Source organism: Chiloscyllium plagiosum, unplaced genomic scaffold (assembly GCF_037043375.1).
Source record: "Chiloscyllium plagiosum isolate Xiang-an unplaced genomic scaffold, Cpla_swu_hap1 HiC_scaffold_2, whole genome shotgun sequence".
In the NCBI taxonomy this organism is placed as follows: domain Eukaryota; kingdom Metazoa; phylum Chordata; class Chondrichthyes; order Orectolobiformes; family Hemiscylliidae; genus Chiloscyllium; species Chiloscyllium plagiosum.
This window is the reverse complement of record NW_028270140.1, coordinates 102,339,335-102,364,732: the sequence shown is the minus strand read 5'-3', so window position 1 is coordinate 102,364,732 and position 25,398 is coordinate 102,339,335. Positions and strand designations below refer to the sequence as shown.

The 25,398-nt window shown below is 40.2% G+C and overlaps 1 protein-coding gene across 15 annotated transcripts in view; it reads right to left on the bottom strand.

Moving 5' to 3' along the window:
- mctp1a (multiple C2 domains, transmembrane 1a) overlaps nucleotides 1-25,398 on the bottom strand; it is a 643,540-nt gene that overhangs the window by 242,846 nt on the left and 375,296 nt on the right. For all 15 annotated transcript variants that reach the window (XM_087999145.1, XM_087999160.1, XM_087999167.1 and 12 more), the window contains one exon: nucleotides 21,068-21,161. In XM_087999145.1, the coding sequence (XP_087855271.1) occupies nucleotides 21,068-21,161 (94 nt within the window). The remainder of the gene's footprint in view (nucleotides 1-21,067; nucleotides 21,162-25,398) is intronic.

Genomic DNA, 25,398 nt, shown 5'->3' with positions numbered 1-25,398 from the left:
TATGAAGAAGGTGTTTGGTATGCTTTCCTTTATTAGTCAGAATATGGAGTATAGCAGTCGGGAGGTCATGTTGCAGGACATTGGTTAGGCCACTTTTTGAATATTGCATGAAATTCTGGTTTCCTTCTTATCAGAAGGATGTTGTGAAACTTGAAAGGGTTCAGAAAAGATTTACAAGAATGTTGCCAGGGTTGGAGAATTTGAGCTATAGGGAGAGGTTGCATAGGCTGGGGTTGTTTTCCCTGGAGTGCTGGAGGCTGAGGGGTGACCTTAAAGTGCTTTATAAAATCATGAGGGTCATGGATAGGATAAATAGACAATGTCTTTTCCCTGTGGTGGGGTCCAGAACTAGAGGGCATAGGTTTAGGGTGAGAGGGGAAAGATTTAAAATGGACCTAAGGGGCAACTTTTTCACACAGAGGGTGGTGTGTGTATGGAATGAGCTGCCAGAGGAATTGTTGGAGGCTGGTACAATTACACAATTTAAAAGGCTGTATAGATATATGAAAAGGAAGATTTTAGAGGGATATGATCCAAGTGCTGCCAAAAGGGACTAGATTAGGTTAGGATATCTAGTCAGCATGGACGAGTTGGACTGGTGTTTGTTTCCATGCTGTACATCTCTATAAGTCTATGTCCTTATCCTTTGATTCTTGTTACATGCAACTCCTTCTTGAAATCGTATAGTGTTTTGGCCTGCACTGCTTTCTGTCATAATGAATTCCACATGCTCACCACTCTCTAGAAGAAGAAATTTCTCCTCACTGCAGTTTTAAATGATTTACCCCATATCCTGAGACTGTGATGAAAGAGTCCAGACCACTGGTTCTGGACTCTTTCATCATCACAAACATCCTTCCTCCACCTGCCCTTTTCAGTCCATTTAGAATTGTATTGGTTTCCAATGAGAAACCTCCTCATTCTTCTGAATTCCAGCGAATATAATCTTAACCAATTCAACCTCTCCTTATACATCCGTCTTTCCAACCCAGGAATCAGTGTGGTAAACGTTTATTGCATTCCCTCTAAAGCAAGAATATCCTTCCTCAGATAAGGAGACCAAAACTGCACATGAGGAGGTGTGGTCTCCTCAAGGCCCTGTATAATTGCTGCAAGATATCTCTCCTTCATACTTGAATTCTTTTGCTGTGAAGGCCAATATATAATTTGCTTTCTTTACAGCCCTCATGCTTACCTTCAGCGCCAAGGACACCCAGGTCTCTTTGTATATTCCCCTCTCTCAATTCAAACCTATTCAGATAATAATCCACTTTATTAATTTTGCTGCCAAAACCTCACATCTATCCACATTATTACTTCAGTGATGCATCTGCCCACACACCCAGCATGCTGAAATCACACTGAAGCATCTCTGCATCCTCATACTTGAGCTATAAAGTTGGGGGGCTCACATGCTGGCCAGAGAGCTGGTGAGAGTCCATTCTAACCCCTTAGGAAGGCCTGGTGATCCAGAGGCCAAATAAGCAGTGACAAGGTCACTGGTGACTCTCTTCCAGAGATAGAGGGGTTGCCCATTAAAGCTGCCGGCCAATCTCTAGAGGATGTGGCTGCTGCGAGGACAATCATCACTGTTCCTGAGGTTGCGGGAAAGAAATAAGAGGAGAGGGAGTTGTGGGATGGTATCCAGGTTATGGGTGATAGGGAGAGGGTGGCCCTCAGCAAGCCATTCCCTTGCTGCTCAGGCACTGAGATGGGAAGGTTGGCCATTTTTTGCTGAAAACTAAATTCAGGAGAAGGTGGGAATGCTGCATTACCACTCCACCTAATTAAATGTTTTTCCTGTCTCCATGCTCATTACAAGCAACAGCAGAAGATGCTGCCCATTGTTTCTGGTCTCTGCCACAACCTCTGTTCTCTAGTGTGCACTCCATTTCCCTACATTGTGACCGTCTAAGGCTGAACCACACTGTTCATAACCTTGTTGTCATATCTGACCTCAAGTTGAGCCTCCAGACATACAAACATGCCATCAATAAGAGCTACTACTTCTTACTTTTTCACCTAGGGACTAGGTCAGTTTGGGATGTCTGGTCAGCGTGGACAGGTTGTACTGAAGGGTCTGTTTCTGTGCTGTGTGACTCGATGACTCTAAGACATATTGTATGACTCTGCCTGGCATCTGCTCATCTGCTACCAAAACTTTGGTTAGGTAGATTGGCCATTCTAAGTTACCCTGTTGTGTCCAGGAATGTGCTGACTAGGTGGGTTATCCATGGTAAAAACCCCATGGAGTTATGGGGATGGGGTTGGGGGGCTTGGTTGACTTGTGTGGGATGCTCTTTAGAAGGTTGTTGCAGGCTTGACGGGTAAAATGGCCTCTTTCTGCACCGTAGAGATTCTATAATTCGATGAACATCTTTATCACTGCTTTTGTTATCTATAGACTTGACTATTGTATTGTACTCCTGATTCTCCTGCACCACTCAATTCCATCATAAACCTAACTTATCCAAACCTCTATTGCCAATGTATTAACATGCATCAAGTAATGTTCATCCATCATTTCTGACCTATAATGGCTCCCAGTTAATCAATACCTTAATTTTGCAATTAATTTCTTTGTTTACATATTCCTCATTACCTCACATACCATGCTGGGTCTCAGGTCACATGCTAGGATATTAGAGGAAGTAGCTATAATGATGATGGATGCACTGGTCGTAACTTTTGAAGAAAGTCTAAAAGGTCTGGAAAATTGCTAACTGCGTTCATTCAAATTGGGAGAGAGACAATAGGCCAGATGGCTTAAAATCTGTTTTTGGGAAGAAGTTGAGTCTACTGTGAAGGATGTAACAGCATTACTCTGAGTAAAAACAAATTTCTTCTCACAGAGTCATAGAGATGTACAGCATGGAAACAGACCATTCGATTCAACCCATGCCATGCTGACCAGATATCCTAAATTAATCTAGTTTCATTTGCCAGTATTTGGCCCATATCCCTCTAAATCCTTCCTAATCATATACAAACCTTTATAAGATCACCCCTCAGCCTCCGAGGCTCCAGGGAAAATAGCCCTATCCTATTCAGCCACTCCCTATAGCTCAAATCCTCCATACCTGGTATCATCTTTCTAATCTTTTCTGAACACTTTCAAGTTTCACAACATCCTTGCGATCTCAGATTAAGAGGCATTTCCCCCTTATTTATAAATTGTGCCCCTTTGTTCTAGACTCCCGAATCCTACCCTTTTGATCCCTTTCAGCATTTTATACGTTCCAATGAAATCACCGCGCATTCTTTAAAACTCTCTTCAAAGGCCAGTCCCACCATCTCAGGAACGAATCTGGTGATGTTGGTGAAGTCTGGGAAAAGTCAGACAAAATGATTGGGCTTGAGAATGATCAGATCAGCTATTATCACATTGAATAGTGAAGCAGACTTGATTGGCTGACTGGCTCATTTCTGCTGACTATGGATATACATCTTATGGCCTTGTGAACTAGGACAAAATAATTTCAATCAACCGGCAAAGCTTAGAATCTCAAAATAGACTGCTCGATTACCAATGTCAACACTGGTAGCTGGTATCATCTCAAGTAAAAACTTCAACATTGAACTATTTTCCCTTCACAATGTCTCAGAGACTGATCTACATACCATTTTTATAAACCTTCTTTTAGTCTCAACTCTTACTTCTAATTTGCGTGTGCGCGTGCTACATTATGATTTATTTTCATGTTCACTAATCCATAAAATCACTCTTTTGTTAACTGAGGGAAACCTGGTTGAATTGGTTCCTTTTAGAGTATAAATGAATTTGTTTTGGAGAAAGGTATCCACAAGTGAAGGAATGATTTAAATTAACCTTGCTCTGACCAGCCAAGGGAATAGTTAAATAAAGAAGGGGAGCTCATACAACCTTCCTCAACCAGAATTTTAATAGTTTGGGGCACCACATATGGAACTGTATAAAATTCAGAAACCTCGGGGGGGGGGCTACTTATGAAATTAATTCAAAATTAATATTGAAATGAAGGTGTTAATTCAGGTTAGCATTTACTGACCACCCATTCTTGCCCAGATTTCACTCAGCTGAGGGCCCTTCCAAACTGTCTGTAAGAGGAGCTTGCAGTTAACTATTTTGTCTGGCTTTGCAGTCACATATCAGCTAGACAAAGTAAGGAGGTCAGGTTTCCTTCCGAAAAAAAATTAATGAACCAGTTTTGTCTTTATAACAATCTAATTCTAGCTTTCCTATCCCCATTTTCTTTTTAAACTGAATTCAAAGTCCCAAAACTCCACTATATTATTAATACTTGTGGATTACTAGATCATGTATCTGGACTCCTTGTCCTGTAGTAAAACCAAAGTGCTCTCCTACCTGTTGTTATTATTCATCAATGTTTTAAAAGTCTTGCTGTTTGAAAGCATTGATCAACTTTCAAATATCTATGGTTAGTTACATTTTCTCTTTTTAAATGTACAAACGTCTCATTCAAGAAATTGGACAATTTAAATACGATGGGAATGGACAGGCTTAGGGAAGATAAGATCCCAGACTCTTAATTGTGTTGGTAAACCCAGCCTTTTGAGCTGACTCAAAGCTCTGAGCTCTTTATTAAAAAATGCTATTCTGTAGCCCATAACCCTGTTCCTTGACACCTCTCTAGTTTCCAATTTAAACAAGTCCCCATGCTCCCTACTCTAAAGGGCTTTGTTTCTCTGTCATTGTGAAGAGATGCGAAGCAGCCTAGAAGTGTGAAATCAGACCTCATGAGCTGAACGGTTCCCCAGGGAACCTTGGACTGCTCAGAAGGTCAAAGTCATGGACTGGACCAGCTGAAAATGTCTGAGCACTGGTCTGTGACACAGCAGGGGAGTTAGAATTGAACACATCTTAATTAAGGCCCACCGACAGCCAAACAAGCTGTTTTCCAGACCAACTGCCAAGCTTAACTCGGTCAAATTTAGCAGCACAGCTAATGGCTCTAATGGTAAGTTTTGCATCACTGTTCATCATACTGCTGTTGGTGCACATCTCAGAGTATCTGATTAATGGTGATAAGCCTTTTACATGGAGAGGCCCCTACCTCAAAGCATGCTGGTCTAGTCAGAGGATGAATAGCCCTTGACTAATTTAGATAAAATTTCAACCCACTCATTGCCTTTTTTGTTGAATGATGCTGCAGTTATAGTTAATCAATATGTGGGAGTTGTTAAATGAGGTATTAACGACAACACTTAATCCCTTTTACTCGTTAATAACCTCTAGCAATTGAAATGCAAGGCCCAACACTGAGCCATTCATAAAAGACAAAAATATAGTCCCCACTCAACATTTTATGAGGAGCTTAATTGAGGTGAAACACTGTGGTGGTATTCAGCTGAACAAGGCAACGAGTCATTGTGTGAAAGAAAAGAATTCACAGTTTCGTCAAAAGTGATTTGTTCTCTGAAACTCAAAGAGTTCTTAATTACTTTTTAATTTGAAAGGGTTAATGTACAATTCAAATGTTTCTAAATGACTCTTTACATGTCTGGAAACAGACCTTGAAAAGAGAGGGAAAAAAAAAAATCTTTTGTAATCATTGAAAGATTTATGGTATTGAAGCATGCAGGCAATGTTCTCTGAGGTATGATAGGTTTATATCAACAAACCCTAATACATACCCATTTTATTGACACCGATTAGCATTGTGATTAATTTTAAACTGCAAAAATTTATGCAGAGTAACTAAAGAAGACAGCATAAATGTAGCCTAAAATTGTATTAAAATCATGGGCAGAAATTGGTTTGTCCTCTTTTCAAAGTGATTTGTGGACTGCTGACTTGAATCCAAAAGAATTGGGAATTGAAAACAAAAATACTTTACATGGAGTGTTGTATGAATGTGACATTTCCTGCTATAGATTGAAGCAAACTATATAAATACAGTTAAGGGAAGCTAGATAAGCATATGAAGGAGGTGGGACTACTGATCAAATTGGAAGATATAAAGAAAGTCATGAGTTTATAATGTATCTTTCATGACCACCATGGAATTCCCATCTCAATGAAGTGTAATTGCTAAATGTAACTTTGGAAATGAGACAGCTATTTTTGACACACTGGGCATCTACAAGCAGTAATGAACAGAGAATTTGTTTTTGTGGTGTTGATTAGGTATAGATATTAGTCAGGACACCAAAAACTATTTTCTTTCTCTTTAACATAGCACCTGTGTACCTCTTGTGTCCAGTTATGATAGTAGAAAAGATCTTGATTTAACGTCTCATTCAAAAGACAGGTGAAACAGGTTACATGAGGAATGTGGGAGTAGATATGTGAAACATAAACAGCAGCATGGTCTGTAGGTTGAATACTTTGTTTTTGTCATTTGTCATGTCCTCCCTCTTTCTCCTGTTCCCTGGATGCTGCCTGACCTGCTGCGCTTTTCCAGCAACACATTTTCAGTTTTGTCATGTATAACCTATGTAGAAGTTTGGTTCTTCTACTTCATTAACATGATCTAGCATGGCACTAAATGGCTCCTGAGCAGCTCTCCTCTTTGTAGCACTTCAGATGGCTTCTACATTCAGCAGCATGCTAAGTGACGTAAGACTCATAACAGACAGTGCAGCCAGCCTTCCACTGCTCACGCCCAATCATAGGCACCAGATCTGATCTGAAGGCCAATGTGGGTCAGCCAGCTCATTGGCTTGATGGCTGAATTACAATGCAGAGGAATGTCATCAGCTTGGGTTCAATTCCCACACTGGCTGAGATCACCATGACAGACTCTTCTTTTCAACCTCTCCCCATCACCTGAAGTGTACAGCTCCTCAGGTTAAACTACCAACAGTCGTCGCTGTCTAATTAGTGAGCAGCCCTATGGTCTGGTAAGACTATGGAGATTTTATCTTGATGAAGGCTGCTAGTAAATTACTTCAAAAGATGCAAGCTGCAGGGAAGAGATACAGATGGCAAGGGAGGGACTCGGAGGTGCTACTCACCCAGATAGAGGTGAGGAGAGTGACCTAGTTTCCTCTGAGGAATGGTTGCATGAGACTGTCAAAAAACACCCAATGCCTGGGATGAAAGCATGTGGCAATGCAAGGGAATCCAGAAGTGTTGCCATGTGGAGAGTGCAGCAGTGCCCAAAAATGTTTACATGGATGGGCAAGTTCTGTGATTTAGTATGTCGTTTCTCATAAACACTTTTACATCAGCACCTCATGCAGTGCAAGTGCCACACACCTACTATTTATCTAACATCACTCCGGATTATTCAGGACTTGCATGTAACATTCACAGATTTTAATTTATTTATAAACACATTCTAATCATACCAGCCTCACATACTAGGAAAACTGAAGAAGAACTTAAAATTTATATTACCTTTAATTGTACATTGCTAATACACAATCCTTCTCTAGTCTGCATCATCTCCACCTCCCACCCTCTCAAATATTATTTTAATTCAAATTGAAGTTTCCTTTTAAGTGATTTTCATTCCAGTGCTTCTTTAAGGGCTAGATCCTCAGTTTAGATTAGATTACTTACAGTGTGGAAACAGGCCCTTCGGCCCAACAAGTCCACACCGACCCGCCGAAGCGCAACCCACCCACACCCCTACACCTACCCCTTTAACCTAACACTACGGGCAATTTAGCATGGCCAATTCACCTGACCCGCACATCTTTGGACTGTGGGAGGAAACCGGAGCACCCGGAGGAAACCCACGCAGACACGGGGAGAATGTGCAAACTCCACACAGTCAGTCGCCTGAGTCGGGAATTGAACCCGGGTCTACAGGCGCTGTGAGGCAGCAGTGCTAACCACTGGACCACCGTGCCGCCCACAAAATGTAGCATCTTGCATTTATCTAAATTCCATCTGCCACTTCTCAGCCCATTGGCCCATCTGATCAAGATCACGTTGTAAAGGCTGGAATTGAACCCAGGTTACTGGCATTGTGAGGCAGCAATGCTAACCACTGAGCTACTGTGTCTGAATTGCAATCTATCTGAATTGCAAGAAGTTTAATTAATAAATTACCCAGTGTCTGATTTTGTAAGGTTTGTGAATTAGCTAGTTAATTAGCTAGTTTATTTTAAGGCATGTGAAAATAGTGCAAACGATTCCCCATTACAGTGAGACTATCCATCAGACAACAGGATTCCACAACATTAGAGTCTTAAAGTTACTTTCTTGTCCATTTGAAAAAAGTATGCATAACAATAATATTAAACATCTCACATTTGCATGCATTTCCAATCAACTTTGCCATTCTAAATTCCAATTTTGTGATACCCTATGCTTGTTATTACAAAATAGCACATCCTCTAACTGATTGCAGGAAACCTCATGGGAGGTCTGCTAGTAAATATTAATGGCAATTTCAACTAGGCAGCAATCTAATTGAGCAAACAACAGAACCTCTCATTTCAACCTACAGGTTAGGTTAATGCAATGAAATCTCCCAGTTATCTTAATAGTAATATATGACTTCAATTTCCACTGTGGAGAAGGAAATCGGATGAGGTTTAAAACAGACTGCTGGTTTGCTATCACTGATTTTATGTCCAGTAATAAAAGTTAGATTTATTTCTGTGCCCTCTTAATGGTCATTTGTGTGAGATACTAGCTGGTATCCCAATGCCTGTGCCTTGCAAGGGATCAACTTCATCAGAAGAGAGGAGATTAAATTGGTGAGAGGGTAAAAGACAGATCTTCGACATGGAATAATTACTTATATATTTCTACAGATAAAGATATCTATCTGAATTGCAAGAAGTTTAATTAATAAATTACCCAGTGTCTGATTTTGTAAGGTTTGTGAATCATAAAGGAAAAAAATGAAATAAATTCCTGATTATTTGCAAAATTGTAAATGACTCTCTATCCTTCCTTGCCAAAAATTCTGATAAGTAATTGGGCTTTGATATAGATTATAAATATTGAAAGCTTTCAGATTCCTGAAGAGATATCTGAAATTTTATTGTCTATTTGATTTGTCCTGCTCAATGGACTAGAATGTGGTTTATGTCACAAATGAATCTTCGTCATTTTCCTCACATGATCAATTCAACCATGAGACTGGTTGATTGCAATGTGTCCAAGCTTGGGAAATACGTATTCCAGAGTCGAGAGTGTGGTGCTGGAAAAGCACAGCAAGTCAGGCAGCATTACGCTGCCTGACCTTCTGTGCTTTTCCAGCACCACAATCTTGTCTCTGATCTCCAGCATTTGCAGTCCTCACTTTCTCCCAAATAAGTATTCCAGGATCCTTGACTTTTAAAAGAGAAAGGCAAAATGGAAAATGATAATGTTGGTGTGTGATTAGGGGAAAAGAAAGAATGGTGTAGACATGATAGACAAAGAATTTTAGCTCAGAAAATAAAGATGTGGAATCAATTTGTAAAGAATCAGAAAATAAAAAGGACACAAAAAAATGCTGAAAGTAGTAACTTACAGTCATCCTCCAAATTGTAGGTACAGGGTATAAATCAAAAAATTGGAAGTACCATGTAAGAGCATAATGCAATAATCATGGGTACTATATACTGAAAAACAAAACAAATTTAAACTAATAGCATGGTGAACAAATTCATGATTAGTATACCAAAGATCCAAATAGAGAAACAGTTATTTTAGACAGTAGTAGTACTAATATTTTGCAATAAATCAGGGTGAATGAATAACCTTGCAGTTAGTAAATACCTGAAGAATGCTTATAATATGGGAAAAGTTTAAATTGAATTTCAAAATGATTTTATAAGTCTAAAAACTTGGTTCTTCTATTTTTAAAATTTATTCAAGCGATGTGGGCATTGTTGGCTAGGTCATCATTTATTTCCCTCCCCACCCCTTTCCGCCTTCCGCAAAGACCGTTCCCTCCGTGACTACCTGGTCAGGTCCACGCCCCCCCTACAACCCACCCTCCCATCCTGGCACCTTCCTCTGCCACCGCAGGAACTGCAAAACCTGTGCCCACACCTCCTCCCTCACCTCCATCCAAGGCCCTAAAGGAGCCTTCCACATCCATCAAAGTTTTACCTGCACATCCACTAATATCATTTATTGTATCCGTTGCTCCCGATGTGGTCTCCTCTACATTGGGGAGACTGGACGCCCCATAGCAGAGCGCTTTAGGGAACATCTCCGGGACACCCGCACCAATCAACCACACTGCACTGTGGCCCAACATTTCAACTCCCCCTCCCACTCTGCCGAGGACATGGAGGTCCTGGGCCTCCTTCACCGCCGCTCCCTCACCACCAGATGCCTGGAGGAAGAACGCCTCATCTTTCGCCTCGGAACACTTCAACCCCAGGGCATCAATGTGGACTTCAACAGTTTCCTCATTTCCCCTTCCCCCACCTCACCCTAGTTCCAAACTTCCAGCTCAGCACTGTCCCCATTACGTCCTACCTGCCTATCTTCTTTTCTGCCTATCCACTCCACCCTCCCCCCGCCCCCCGACCTATCACCTTCATCCCCTCCCCCACTCACCTATTGTACTCTATGCTACTTTCTCCCCACCCCCACCCTCCTCTAGCTTATCTCTCCACACTTCAGGCTCTCTGCCTTTATTCCTGACGAAGGGCATTTGCCCGAAACGTTGATTTTACTGCTCCTCGGATGCTGCCTGAACTGCTGTGCTCTTCCAGCACCACTAATCCAGAATCATCATTTATTGCCCATCCCTAGTTGCCCTTGAGAAGGTATTCATGGCCTATAGAGCATTACTGTAGGTGGACATACAATACCACTGGGGAAAGGGCTCCAGTGACATTGGAAAAACAGCAATGTATTTCCAAGTCAGAACGATGAGTGGCTTTAAAGAGAACTTTTCTGCTGTCCTTGTCATTCCAGATGGTAGAGGTCATGGGTCTGGAAGGTACTGTCTGAACAAAGGAAACTATGGGGTTATGTGGGCTAGTTTAAGTGCATTACTGGATTTTATTTAAATGACAATGGTAAGGAATGGCAAACCTCTGGAGACACAATTCAAAATTTGCAAGAACATCTATGCTTTATGAAATGAAAATCAAATGTCAAGAGTGACTCAACCATAGCTTAGGATTTTAAAAGAGATGGCTACAGTTGGCTGTAGATGCATTGGTTTTGATTTTCAGTATTTCATAATTTCGACTGAATTGAGAAGTGGCAACTGTGATCCTGCTATTAATAAGAAGAAGGCATGGAAACAACAGGCCAGTTAGTAAGAACATGTTACTGAGTTGTAACACTCATATGTATAGTACTCTATCTCCATTGTTGTGTTCCACAAAACCTCGTTTAATATAAATAACGGGGCCGATAGAAAAAGCGGAGTTAGGGGCAGACCAGCAAACAAAATCACTCACGATCGCTCAAAAATCACCCAAAAGTCTATCACGAAGTATAGCACAGCCTGAATGAAGGTATAAATCATTTTTATCAATGAAACAAAAGTAAATTTACCACAGTACATTAAAAAAAAATTGTCAATACAGGTACAGGGTGTAATCATGGTGCATAAGGTAGACTCCCTCATTCCTGTTAAACGAGCTATATCACATATTCTCTCCTTATGTTCAAAACGCTTTATAATACCTAGCTTCTCTTCCAGTATTATAGCCTTCCTTTTGTGTTCACCACCTGCAATTTTATCACCAGGATGATTCTTGTTAACATTGTCAGTATGCCCCTCCATTTTTTCAAAAAAAAAATAATCTAGGAGCAGTGTACCTTTCACTGGAACCTGCTCAATGTATCTCTCTCAGAAAGTTGCTCTCTGTACAGAACCTCTCACAGAAAGCTGCTCTGTCAGAAGCTGACAATGGCACATGCACAGAACAAAGCACTGGAATTGCTCTATTGTAGGCAGAGGTAAGCGTTCTCGAAAATACTGTTCCCTAATTCCTCAGTGATGTCATAAGCAAATTGCGCTGGCATAACGGGCATTATCCAAGAACTACCTGTAAGTAAAAATCTTAGAACTTGGGTTGCCATTCTGAGTTTTGAAAAATGGCCAAATAAACCTGTTGGACTCTAACCTCTAATCAATAAGATGCCACCATTAAGTCAAAGTACATACCACACAAATTAATAATGTGGTATATGAATTTCACTACCGGTGCGATGCCAGGTATGAAAGCTTTACATTGCAAGAACCTATTCCATCAACAGCACATCTCTTTGGCTTTTTGAAATAGGTAGAGTCTTATTTTGGCATGCTGACTTTAAATTTGTTTTTAATAAACCACCATTCTTCAATATTGCTTTTCATCCAAAGCAAACATGGAATGTAAAATTTCAGGCGATGCATTATAACTTTATTGAAAAATTGGTAATGAAAATGCAGCATGTGTCACAAGATGCTGCTGTACCTTATCTTTCTGGCATATATAATATTGAAATAAAATTTTATAAAGAGATTTGCTGCTGATGTGCTTGTCGTTCGGTTCCTGGTTACACTGACAAGGGGCACGTAAAGATATATCAGAAAAAGCCTGCTCTGTTCCATCTACAGAAGTTTGTTAACTTTTAAGGTTGATTTTGACATTTGTTCGGAAGTTGGTGTAGCAAAAAAAAAACTGTTGGCGATGTGAGGATCCACCTGCTGCTGCTGTGCTTTTGTGTCACTGCTGGAAGCAGTATGTATCTATAAGACATAACTTTTTTCTGAATGTAAAACATTGTGCTAGTATGAGATCTCTAAGCATGGCTCACTAGTGCCTGTTCACAGCATTGTGAAACTGGTTACTGCCACACGGTCAACCTCAGTATTTCAACCTCACATGTGCTTCAATCACTCAAGCTCTCTGCGTACCTGAGGCCTTTCATGCTAATACTGCAAACTGTTTTACAGCAGCCTGCAGGCCATTAACTCTTGCTTCATGAAAATTATCATAAGAGATGTGGCAGTTTAATTGAGAGTGTGTTCTGCAAGCAGGCGAGTGGACTTGTGCATGGCCTTTTTGAGAGTCTTTTGGTTTATAAGTGGCCCTGCAAGAATCACAAAATGACTTATCATGGTCTATGACAGAACATGCTTTTCTGCTGAGCTTCAACAACTCCTACCTGAGACTCCACTTCAATCATATCCTATGCATGTGAATCACCCGATAGTTAATACTGTGAGATATGTTCAGACAACTTGGGTTTTCGTGTAGACTGTCCCTCATCCAGTATCCAACTTGAACTGGATTCTTCATTATTCAGTATTTTGAAAAGACATATAGTCCCAGCTTTTAGGAAAGAAGTAAACATTATGCTCAGGGCATTGTATCATCCCCACAGAGATCTTTGGACCTATGCAATGAAATAATAGTAGGGATCAGGAGGGGAAATTAGAGTAGATATTTGGCAGTATTCAGAAGGGAATTCTGGCTTCCTGCTGGGGACGGCAGGAATTAGCCATCTGTGCACACTTCCTTTATAATATCATCACGCTATGTTGTAGAGACACATTGATGCTTACAGCACACTGCTCTTGAAATTGCCAACAAGGTCTGACGACCGAGTCTGAGAAACACAAAAGCTACCTAGTAAAATTGATTTAAAGTGTTACTCAATTTGTTTTAAACTGTATTAGTTTCTCCAAGATTTTCTATAAACTGGAAATGTACAGGTTCCCCAAGTGCTTAATTACACTGATTTCATGATGAGTAGAATTTGGTTTAAATATTTACATGCAAGTGGTCGTCCAGCATCCAGTAGCTATCCAGCCATTCAGCATCCAGCTTCATCAGTAGTCATCCAACTAGTCAAATTTGCAAAACTGGCCAGAGAGCCAGTCTCTATGTTGCTCCTCCTGGGGAGCAGATGACAATGTAGAGAGTGCTGTAGTAAGGTTTATAGGCAAAGAATGCCTGATTTACTAGCTGGCTATGGCAGGTTTGTAACAGGAAGAAATCAGTTCCTATTGAATCAGCACATATTTGGAAATATAATGTGGTTATTGATTTAAATTTGCTGAAACATATTTGCACAAAATGATACTGAATTATAAAATAATTACTTGCAAAACTGGATATATTCTTGTTTCTTATTTTGCTCACTAAGACTTGTATACAACTATTTCCCTGATGATTCTCTTCCTCAAAATCATACTTTAGTCAAAATGTTATAAACGTAAAAATAAATATATAAGTTACTGTTCAAAATTTACATTACATGCATTTCAAAGCAAATCAACTACTTGAGTTATTACATTACTTATTATGTTTATTTGAAGTCAATGTTTACAGAGAAAAAAGACACTGTCCGAACTTATCCTCTTGCTGTCAACAGGATCTTTCACAAGAAAACAAATTCAAGGGGAAAACTAATATTTATACTGCATATGAGGTAAGTGCTGATTGGTTTACAAGTGGACTCTGGTCAAGGTTTGCTATGAAGAATATACCCATTAATGCTGACAGTTAACAACAAATTATTGTTTAAATTTTATAACAGGCAGGTTGACTCTGATGGGTCAGAGCATTGGCCTGGGAAATGAAATGAATCCAAGTGTCAATGTAATGACAGCTGTGTAAGACTGGCAGATCATATCAAACAGATTGTACCTTTGGCTGTTCATAACAATCAAGGTAGTGAATGTATTGAACCAACCCACACTCACTAAACTTGCAACATAGTATCAAACATTAGATGTGATTTTGCAATTGGGTACAATTGCTGGATAATGCTGAATATGTGAGGAATTATGGTGCCAACCAATTTCAAATATCCAGTTGGGCTCATAGTATGGTGCATAGGAAGCTACATATTTTAATGCACAGAGTGGTATTTTTTGCAAATAGAAAAAATCTCGTACATATACAGTCACCAAAGATCTTTGGCAGCACCTTCCAAACCTATGACCACTCCCATCAAGAAGGACAAAGGAAGCAGATATATGGGAACACCTCCACCTGCAAGTTCCCCTCAAAACCACTCACCATCCTGGCTTGGAAATAATATGTCATTCCTTCACTGTCACTGGGTCAAAATTCACTGACTAAGGGCACTGCAGCAGTTCACAAAGGCAGCTCACCACCACCTGCTGAAGGGTGACCAGGAATAGGCAATAAAAAGTGTTGGCCAGCCAGCAATGCCCATGTTCCATGAGGGATTATACAAAAACGTACTGTACTTGTTTCAACTCAACAAAATAGGTGACAGCCATTCACTGGTTCATTTCCAAGTGCGATACCTTGATGTATCAGAATCAACATGCCTGGTTTAAACTGAAACAAGATTTGGCTGTTAACTATCAATCTGAATTAATGGGTGAATTCTACATGTTAATACCTCTGCAATCAATGAGCACTCTCCTCTTGTGCTGTAGCAATGTCAATTTTTCTCCTGAATTTGTATTCTTCCAAAATGTCCTGATGAGAGTAAGCTGTAAAGCTTCAACAAAATGTGTCTTTTTTTTCAGCAAAACCCATGGCCTGTATGACCAAATGACTCATTTTTAACATTCATTAAATGTCAGACATACAGTCTTGAGGATTTTGAAGGTGCTGAGACAATGGCCTTCCTCAGTACACCTTTGTGACGGCTGCCCCAAATGTTGTTGTATTGTTAAGAAGGTAGACCTGGACATTGGAATGTACTAATCTCTAACACTCAAGGTGGACAACTACTTGCACTGAAAAACAACAAGGTTGAGGCAGACTAAAAAATCCCTTTCACTGGGTTAATGAGTTTATCCAAGTGTGCACTCCTAAAAACAGCCCTGAGTCCTGAATTATGGAACAATGCAAAACTAACCTTGACAAAAACCTCTTTTACCAGATCTGATTTGAAAAGGTACATTCCAGAACTTTCCAATAATTCCTTTTCGACTGCAATCACCTGGAGGGCAACATGCAGAGGAGGCAAGACTTGGGCGAGACAGCAAGGAGCTGAGGGGGAAGGCTCTGGTCATCAGAAACCAAGATACATCTTGGTGCTTATTTGCAAGTTCAGGTGATGAGACAATGCGTTGACGAGTTTTGAAAATCTGCTCAGGAACTGTCCAACAGGAACCACCATCATCTTTTTGTGGAGGGCGTTGAGGACGTTATGTGCTAACCACTGCCTGATGGACTTGGAATAGGTGGGACGACATGATCCAACTGAATGAAGCATTTCAAGACAACATCTTTCTCTACACTGGGAACTAGTCAGATGTCAACACTCAGCTGTCTAACATTTAATGTTTCCGTTCTCAGAGTCTGCACATAGGTTGTTACATCTGCACAACTAAGGTCACACTCAGGATGAAGTCAATATTGGATATGTATTTTCCACCCTCCCCTTCCCCCATTCTCGAGGTTGTATATTGCTTCCCTCTGGATATGATTCATTCCGATAAAACAGAAGAAGGTTTAGTTGACCACGATGGCACAGGAATACAGTATGGGCCAGACATGTGTCCTGTACAGCAACATTGACAGCTTCTTGCAATTGAGGACCAGGCTCTTACTGATAGTGGGGAGAGAGTGTCACTTCCATATTCTCGTATGCTTACTTATTCCTTCCAGTTTTAATACACTCACCTAGTCCCTTCAAAACATATTCTCAGGCATCTGACCTGACATTGAAATGGAGAAAAGGATCAGTCAACTCAGTTCCCAAACTATTGTGTAAGGGTTTCACGGAGTAATTTAGCAAATATATCTTAGAGCTGCACATCACTGACTATAAATGGCACAGAGTCAGCAGAGTTGAATATTCGAAAATAAGAAAATCTCGAGAGTATATGGACATGAACACCTGAAGATAGATTAGGTCTTATATATTGTAATATAACTCACAGCCTGGTATATCCATGATTACCATGTATAGAATATTGTGTGCAGTTTTAGTCTCCTTTTCTGAGGAAGGATGCTCTTGCTCTTGAGGAAGTGCAGTTTACCAGGCTGATTCCCGGGATGGCAGGATTGACATATGAGGAAAGCTTGACTAGCTTAGGATTGTTTTCGCTGGAGTTCACACCAAGTGAGGGGAAGATCTCATAGACACTTATGAAATTCTAACAAGCTAGACAGGGTAGATGCAGGGAGGCTGTTCCCGATGGTAGGTGCGTCCAGAACCAGGGGTCACTGTCTGAGGATTCAGGGTGGACCATATGGGATGGAGATGAGGAAACATTTCTTTACCCAAGGAGTGGTCAGCCTGTGGAATTCATTACTGCAGGAAATAGTTGATGCTGAAACATTTAACCTATTCAAGAGGCGGGTAGATAGAGCACTTGGGGGAATGGAATCAAATATTATAGGGAAAAGCAGGATTAAGCTATTGAGTTGGATGGCCATGATCGTGATGTATGGTGGAGCAGGCTCCAAGGGCCAAATGGCCTCCTTCTGCTCCCATCTTCTATGTTTCTATAACAGTATTCAGTATCAATGTATAATAAATACTGTTATTCTGAAGTCTAAGCCTGAAAGCAATTCTTTACGTTGAGTTCTCTTCAATCAGTTTGTCTGACATCCTAACTCAGCATGGCATCAAACCACTCAATAAAGGACAAGGAACACAACCTCAATGTTGTGATGATTTAATTTGGCTTCTGAGGTCAGTTTGAACCGGTCATAGATGGTCATTGGTCTGCATACTGACAGCACGTTCCACTGATAGGTGTGATGATGTCCATGTACAAGAAAGCTTTTAGTGCCTTCACTATCTGGAACTGTCACCCTCTTATTCACAAGAACAAGACATAAAGGAGAAGGCATTTGAATTCGAAGGATTGCTTTCGAATATTCACCCACTGATTGAAGCTGCACGACTAATGTTTGTGTAAAGCAGTTGTACCCAACTGCAGAATGTCTCCCCAAATCCTATTTTGGAGTGCACATCCATCATGTAAATATAACAATATTCTGTCAAAGACCTTCTCTGGTCTAAGCTGATGAGGCAGATATCCATGTCCCCATTTGCACATAAGAGATGGAATTGATGACTAGCACAAGACTATCAAACATCATCTTGCCTACTACAACATATCTTTGTTCAAGGTAGATCACCAACTTGGTGAGGGTTACCAGTCATCTTTGCGTTTGCCATGTTTTCTGTCTATATCTTTATTATATTTATGTGCGCCCCTTAATTCATGCCATATATCTCATGCAGCTTTTTGTTCAGATCTGCAGAACTGGTTTGTCCCACCACAAAGTTTGCAGCATTTAGTCCTCTTGTCGTCCCTTGTCTGGTGGCTTTCTTGCCTGCAGTTCTTTCAGATGACTGTGCTACTGGTGGCCACAATATGGCTGATGCAACAAACTCTGAGTTACACAGGCAAGGTATCCCTGGCTTCCATGATAGCAAAACTGAAGGGAGGGTGGAGGATTTCTCTCTTGTCATCCAACTTGTAATTCTGGTCTAAATCTGAAGGGTTCTTGACTTCAGTGCTGTTCCCTACTGCTCTCACATTCCATGTGGCAAAGTGAATACATACACAACAGGACTCCATTGCAACTGTACTACAAATAGTTGCTCTGATGATGGACTGACTGGGACACTAGCTTTTGTTCCTCCCTGAACACTTTTAGGAATTTCACACACATAGCAATATTATTTAACATCACATTGAGGTATCCAGTCCTGCAGAGTCCGTCAGGCAGCAGATATTCACAGATATGAATCTGCAAGGTTCCCTCAATAGAGAATGTGCAGTTGATTTGTGTACATCTATTGTTTCTCACTCCAGCCTAAAAGCATAGACCATCCTCAGGTTTGGGACTCAGTTGCTGTTTGCAAACATCATTTAAAGTTTTCCCTGGATTGGGACTAAAGCCCCATGAGAAAGGAAACAAGAAACATGGTCAAGCTTTCACCAAAGTGTGAAAGATTGAAGACCCTGCCAAAAGCTAACCCAGAAATAAAGTCACAAAAGCACACTCATCCTGGATGATCAACATGTTTATTAAGATGCACTGTCTTTACATTGTGAGTCTGCATTTAATGTTTCTCTGTTCAGTGTCATTTCTCTTTAATGTTCTTATTAGGACTGAAAATCACATTGAATGCCATGAAATTTGTATTAATGTTTATTCAGTGCCTTACCTCATGCATTTGGCATAACCTCTCCCTTTCTCAAATTTGTGGCCTCTCCTAGTGCCACACCATAACTCAAAGCCTATGTCAGGGAGACTCCACATACCAGACCCAACACTCCCTGGAATCCCTATTGACCCCCTGCCACACCATCCTACAACAAGCTCTTGAGAGGCCAATAGCTCTCTTATTTCTCTTGTACCTCTTATTTCTGGAAACATTCAACCTAAAGTTACCAGTGTTTCAATGCATCTTATTGAGATTTATAACTCAGGCCAATCTAAGAAATAATCCAGACCTCCTAACACCTGGGAACTCTAAAACCCATTCATTATCACAGCTTCAAAAAATGATTACAGAGCAGAAGGAGGTCATTCAGTCCATTGGCTCTCCAAATGACCATTTCATTTAGTGCCATTCCCCAGCCTTGCACATTATTACTTTGCATATAACATCTAATTCCTTTTTGAAAGCATCAACTAAAGTTTCCTCCAGCACCATGTTAAGCACTGCATTTCATGTACTCACAGCATGAAAAGCCTTTTTCTCACATTGCTTTTGATTGTTTTGCCAATACTTTAATTCTGTGCCCTCTTGTTTTCAATCCTTTGACCAATGGAACAACTGCTTACCACCTAATCTGCTCAGGTTCCTCAGATTTTTAAATATATTTAAGTCACAATATCCTATTTGTATTCCCTGGAGTTATGCAGTACCAGGTCAGAGGCTAGGAATACTGCAGCTAGTAACTCACCTCTTGACTCCCCAAAGCCTATCCATCATCTACATGGAACATGTCAGACATATGATGGAATACTTCCCACTTGGCTGGATGAGTGCCGCTAGAACAACATTCAAGAAGCTTGACACCACCCAGAACAAAGCAGCCCACTTGATTGACACTACATCCACAAAATCCACTCCCTTCACCACTGAAGCTCAGTAGCAGCAGTGTGTACTATCCACAAGATGCACTGCAGCAATTCATCAAAGATCCTCGGTCAGCACCTTCCATCTAGAAGGACAAGGGCAACAGATACACGGGAACATCATCACCTACAATCATCATCATCCCTCCAAGCCACTTACCATCCTGACTTGGAAATATATCACCGTCGCTTCACTGTCACTGGGTCCAAATCCTGGAATTCCCTCTTTAAAGGCATTGTGGATCAACCCACAGCAGAAGAACTGCAGCGGTTCAAGAAGGCAGATCACCACCATCTTCTCAAGGGCAATTAGGGACAGGCAATAAATGCTGGCCTAGATTACAGTGGTGCTGGAAAAGCACAGCAGGTCAGGCAGCATCCGAGGAGCAGGAAAATCGACGTTTCGGGCAAAAGCCCTTCAGGAATGAGCAAACTAGGAAACCTATTCCCGATGAAGGGCTTTTGCCTGAAACATCGATTTTCCTGCTACCCAGATGCTGCCTGACCTGCTGTGCTTTTCCAGCACCACTCTAATCTAGACTCTGGTTCCACCATCTGCAGTCCTTGTTTTTACCTAATAAATGCTGGCCTGCCAAAAATGCCCACATCCCAAAAATAAATAAATAAATAAACGGTTTAGTTCATAGCCCATCTGAATTTTAGCTCCATTTAAATAAGCAGAAGATCTCAGAACCAGAGCTGCAGTTGCCCAAGGCATGACATTGCTGGACTGACACTGGAAGCATGAAGATCAAATATAACATTCACCACTCTAAGACTGAAAGTAACAGGTACACAGATATTCACTTTACTTCCAAAGGGAATATGGAAGCAGTTTTAACAGGAAATAAACTTACTTTCCTTTCTTGTTTATACCAATGTAAAAAGCACACCAGTTCATTTAAGTAAAATATCATAAGAATTTTCAGCTTTTTTTAAGTTATAACAGCATGAATTTCTCAAATTAACTTGCTTAAAAAGTTATGAAACCGTATTGATTTCACACCTATGTTAAAATTATAGAATAAGTGCCCTGCAACTTCAGATATAATTTAGGTTTTGTGTGAATATTTAAGCAATTCATACGCATAAGTTGGAAAAGTAAATGCCGTTGTGACACATTAAATTTCAGCAAACCTCTCACATATAAAACAATTAACTGGCATCCTCTTACCTGTGACATCAGCCACCATTAACCCTTCTGCCTTGATTATCTTTACCTGGACGAATCCTATGTCTCTCAGGTTTTGGAAGGATCTTAGCAAGGACTAAAACAAAACAGATTTTGAAGTCAGTCTTTTTCTTTAGAATGAAAGATTTCATTCTCCTTTATTCTGTACATAATATAAATTCAATGCCAAAAAATTAACCATGTGCAAGTCAGTTTTACAGTTCATTTCCAAATTATTTCAAATATTTATTATGCTCCCTTACCAAAATTGCTGTAAGAATTTGTATGGCTATTGTCATTTATTTAACTATATTACACATTGCACGATACAAATAAAATATCCTGAACAGCCCAAGATGTTATTATATATTTTTCTCCCCCTGATGCTGTCAGACCTGCTAAGTGTTTCTAGTATTTAATGTTTTATTTAAATTTCTAGCATCAACAGTATTTTGCCCTTACACAAGTAAAATCTCATTAGACTTTTGCCCATGCAGAACAATTAGAATCTGCTTTTAAGTAATATTAGCAGGTTTTATACTAATAATTTATTATCTGTGTTATTTGATGCAACTTCTTTTCAGTTAAATGTTTATATGCAGGTAAATGTACCTTTAAGAACCACCTTTTTGAAGTAGATTTCTGTAACATTTACCAATATAAGGTATCCCAGTGGAATACAAAGGCACAGTGATTGATTTTTCACAATATTTCCCATACAGTTGCAATATACATGACAGTTACAATTCACATCAAAACATGGTGGAATGGTTTTCTCTTCCTCCTCCCAGTGTGATGCATAACAAAATCTATGATTAGAGTTTTACTTAGGGGATATTTCTTCATTTTATCAGCATTGTGGTAAAACATGGGCTATTAATTTTCAACTTCCATCATCTGATTTTAATCCTGTAACCATTTGTGAACTAAAATGATTTTAAGCAAAGGAGGAAATACTGACTTAAGATAGCTGCAGTGATCACCCGAGCAAGTGGAGCCAAGTTCCTGACACAGGCTAAAGAATTGAGAATATAGATTTTGTCAGCGCTGAGGATATAAGACATCAACTGCTGACACCAGGTTAAAATCCACACCTTTGTAAACTGTACGTTCTAGACCTTCCTTTTGTACTTAACACTTTCATTTTTAATCTTCATAACTGTATTTGTATATGTGTTTCATGCCACATTTGACTATTTTTATTGGAATTACCAAATAATAAAAATCCATTCAAGAAAACCCGAGAATTGGCTCCTTAATTTTGATTGATACTGTTTTAATTAATGTGCTAAAAAGAACATATTTGTTCCAATTGACTGAAGGTGCTAAAAGCAAGGGAGCTGATTCACCACTCCTCATGTGGTTCTAACATATTGCACAATGGAGTAATGGTTCCAGTGAGTAGTTTTCCTACTTTTTTTTAGCATAGATGATAAAGAGAAGTCTAAACCAGAGTTTATTGCTCTAGTGACTCATGTTTCAAATCTAATATGGAAAGTCAGAGCTCTAAAGATGGTCTTGAATTTAAAATGACACAGGAAGAATTCTTTAAATGCATAATGCTTCTGAATGAAATATGCCCACAGGTCTTAACATGGGCACAAAGATGGTTAAATCTAGAAAAGCAATGTAAGTAATTCATAACTGGCAACTGAATATGGCACTTTCGTACTCTTGGCGAAGCTAATCATATTGGCATAACTTAGGAAGCACAGGGTGATGGTGGGAATGTCAACGGCCATTATTTTTGTGGCAGCTTGCAATGTTGTCTCCACTTAAACATTACTTTATTCATTAAGTACTGCAGGAATTCGCATTTATATTCTTCTGGGGTCCATTAAGCCAAACGAGCCAGACTGAGCCCACAGCCATTCCCCATTACAGTGTCATGGTGCCATTATTAATGAGGTCATTAAACATAATTCAGTACACAGTGCAACAATTGAAACAGAGTTTTAAAACTATTGATGTTGATGCCTTGCAACTGTGTAAATTGTTCATATAAATAAACAGAAAATGTGATCTTAATTCTACAAAAGACGCATATCTTACAGATTCCATTGAATGTTTTGGAGGTTCATCAACCCATTCAGACAATTAGGCAAAATGTTTGATAAATGGAATGATTATCCACATCCAAAGAAAAAACAGGCCCTGCATAAATTCAACGAGCAGCATTTTGTTTTACAGAGGAAGAACTCACTTGGTCTCTGCTCCATTGAGCAGAATTTATAAATGAAATCAAAGTAAAAAAAAAAATCAACATATCTGCACATTCTTATCACTTTAAAGATTTCAGATTTAGGGCTTTCTGAAAGTTTGATCCAGCGTAGCCATTACATCACATTCTATAAAATAATTGTTTGGTATAACCGAAAATCATTTTAATTTAAACCTCATCAATTAATTTCCCAGCAAAACATAATTCAAGGTTCAGTTTTTGTCCAGTCAACATCTAACCCACAGAGATCAGAAAGATGCCAAGCTCAATTCAGTCAGTGAAACATCAACTGGCCTTCTGGGGACTGTGTTTGGTTTGCCACAGTAAGTTTTAGAGTTGCAGTGAAGAGGGAGGAAAGTAAAAATGATCAAGACTCTGCTTCTGTTTGCCTGTTTTTTTCCATTTTCTTCACAATATGTTTAGAATGGAAACCATACCTGTTCTCAGGAAGTATGATCAGACTGGCAAATTCAGGACAAACTGAAATTCCATGGATAGCTCGAGCATATTTAGGTACAGCGTAAAATGCAAGTTTTAACCTTTTCCTAAATTGGGCAGAAATCCAGTTGTATTGGATTCTAGTACAAATTACAGGCCACTGTCAAAAATAGCCTAAATTCCACCTAATTGCAGAATATTTTGCCATGCACACTTGTTACTATCTATTTTAGCTAGCTCTATATATGTTCCAGTCATGGTTAAATTGCTAGGTTTCATGTTTCTGACAGAGAGTTATGGGTCCAAGCTACATTCTACAGCTTTGATCACATGATTCCAAGCTGACACTCCTGTCCAGTACTGAGGGAGTGTTGTCCTGTTGGATATGTCTGTCAGGGGTCCTGTTGGCTTTTATCACTAAGGACTCTTTTATCACTAAGGACCATGGTGTACCATTCTAACTATTGCTTGCTACAGCTTCTTCACTTGATCTTACTCATCCATTCCCTCCTCACTACTAACCCTGTAAGCTCTATCTACTTACTTGGAATACCTTACCATTGTTCCCACACCTGCACCAACATTTTCATCTTCCTCTTTGTATCATTCCAGGAGAAATCAGTCCACAATAAGTTAGAACAATAAGAAGAGTGGTGGGGTGCCTGGCATTCATCTCCTTGCTGTCTAAGAGAGAACTGTGACTGGTCATGTGGTGATATCACAAATTCCATGTCCCGTAAAGCAAGGAGCAACCATTGTCCATCACTGTGCTACTCTCCCATTACCGTCTCTGAATTTTCTCTTAACATGCCTGAAATTTTACCTCATTTCACAACTCATTTGCTGTTTTGTCTCCAGCAGGCACTGGTGAAAATGTAAAGTCTCTTCCAGCAAGAGGCCAGACCTGAAAGAGATTTCCTCCTCCACCTCACAACAACGGCCAGTAAGACTTCCTTCTACAGCCTTCACCAGCTCAGATGCTGACATCTTGGTGGGTATCCTTGCTAGATTAGAATTGGGAGCACATCACTATCACGTCTCTGCAACTCGTTGAGAAAGAAACATCTCAAGTCACTACCACTCGTCGGACTGCCAGAGACCAGGCATCATCTCTGTCACTAGTAATTTAGAACTTTGTGGAAAAGCACAAGCAGACAGTGGAACAGCAGGGTGGTTTGTCAAAGATTGGAGGATTCAAAGATTGGAGGACTCCACCAATGGTGGCTCTGACATGTGAGCATCTGGCTGCCTCTTTGGAGAGGCTGGCAGCTGCCTTAGAGATTTTCCTGCTCTTCAGATGCTGCCTGACTTGCTGTGCGTTTCCAGCAACACACTCTCAACTCTGATCTCCTAGCTGCCTTAGACAGCCGAGTTAAGCCCACTCAGTGGACATACACACAGACCTGCACTCCATTGTTCTAGACTTTAGTGTTCAGGACCAAGAGCAAGGTCAACAGGGCAGTGTGGGATCCTGAATTCAATCCAGGTGTCCCTTCATCACCAGGAAACAGGACAGTGCACCAGTAGGCACCCAACTGGAGGAGGAACTGCCAGCCCAGCATCCATAAACCTTCACAAAGAACACTCCAAAGGTGACAGAGCCTTCCACCTCCATCTCCTGCTTCTCACCCACAACTCTGTGAGGGTGCAAACTGTGGGGGATGGTCCAGCCTTT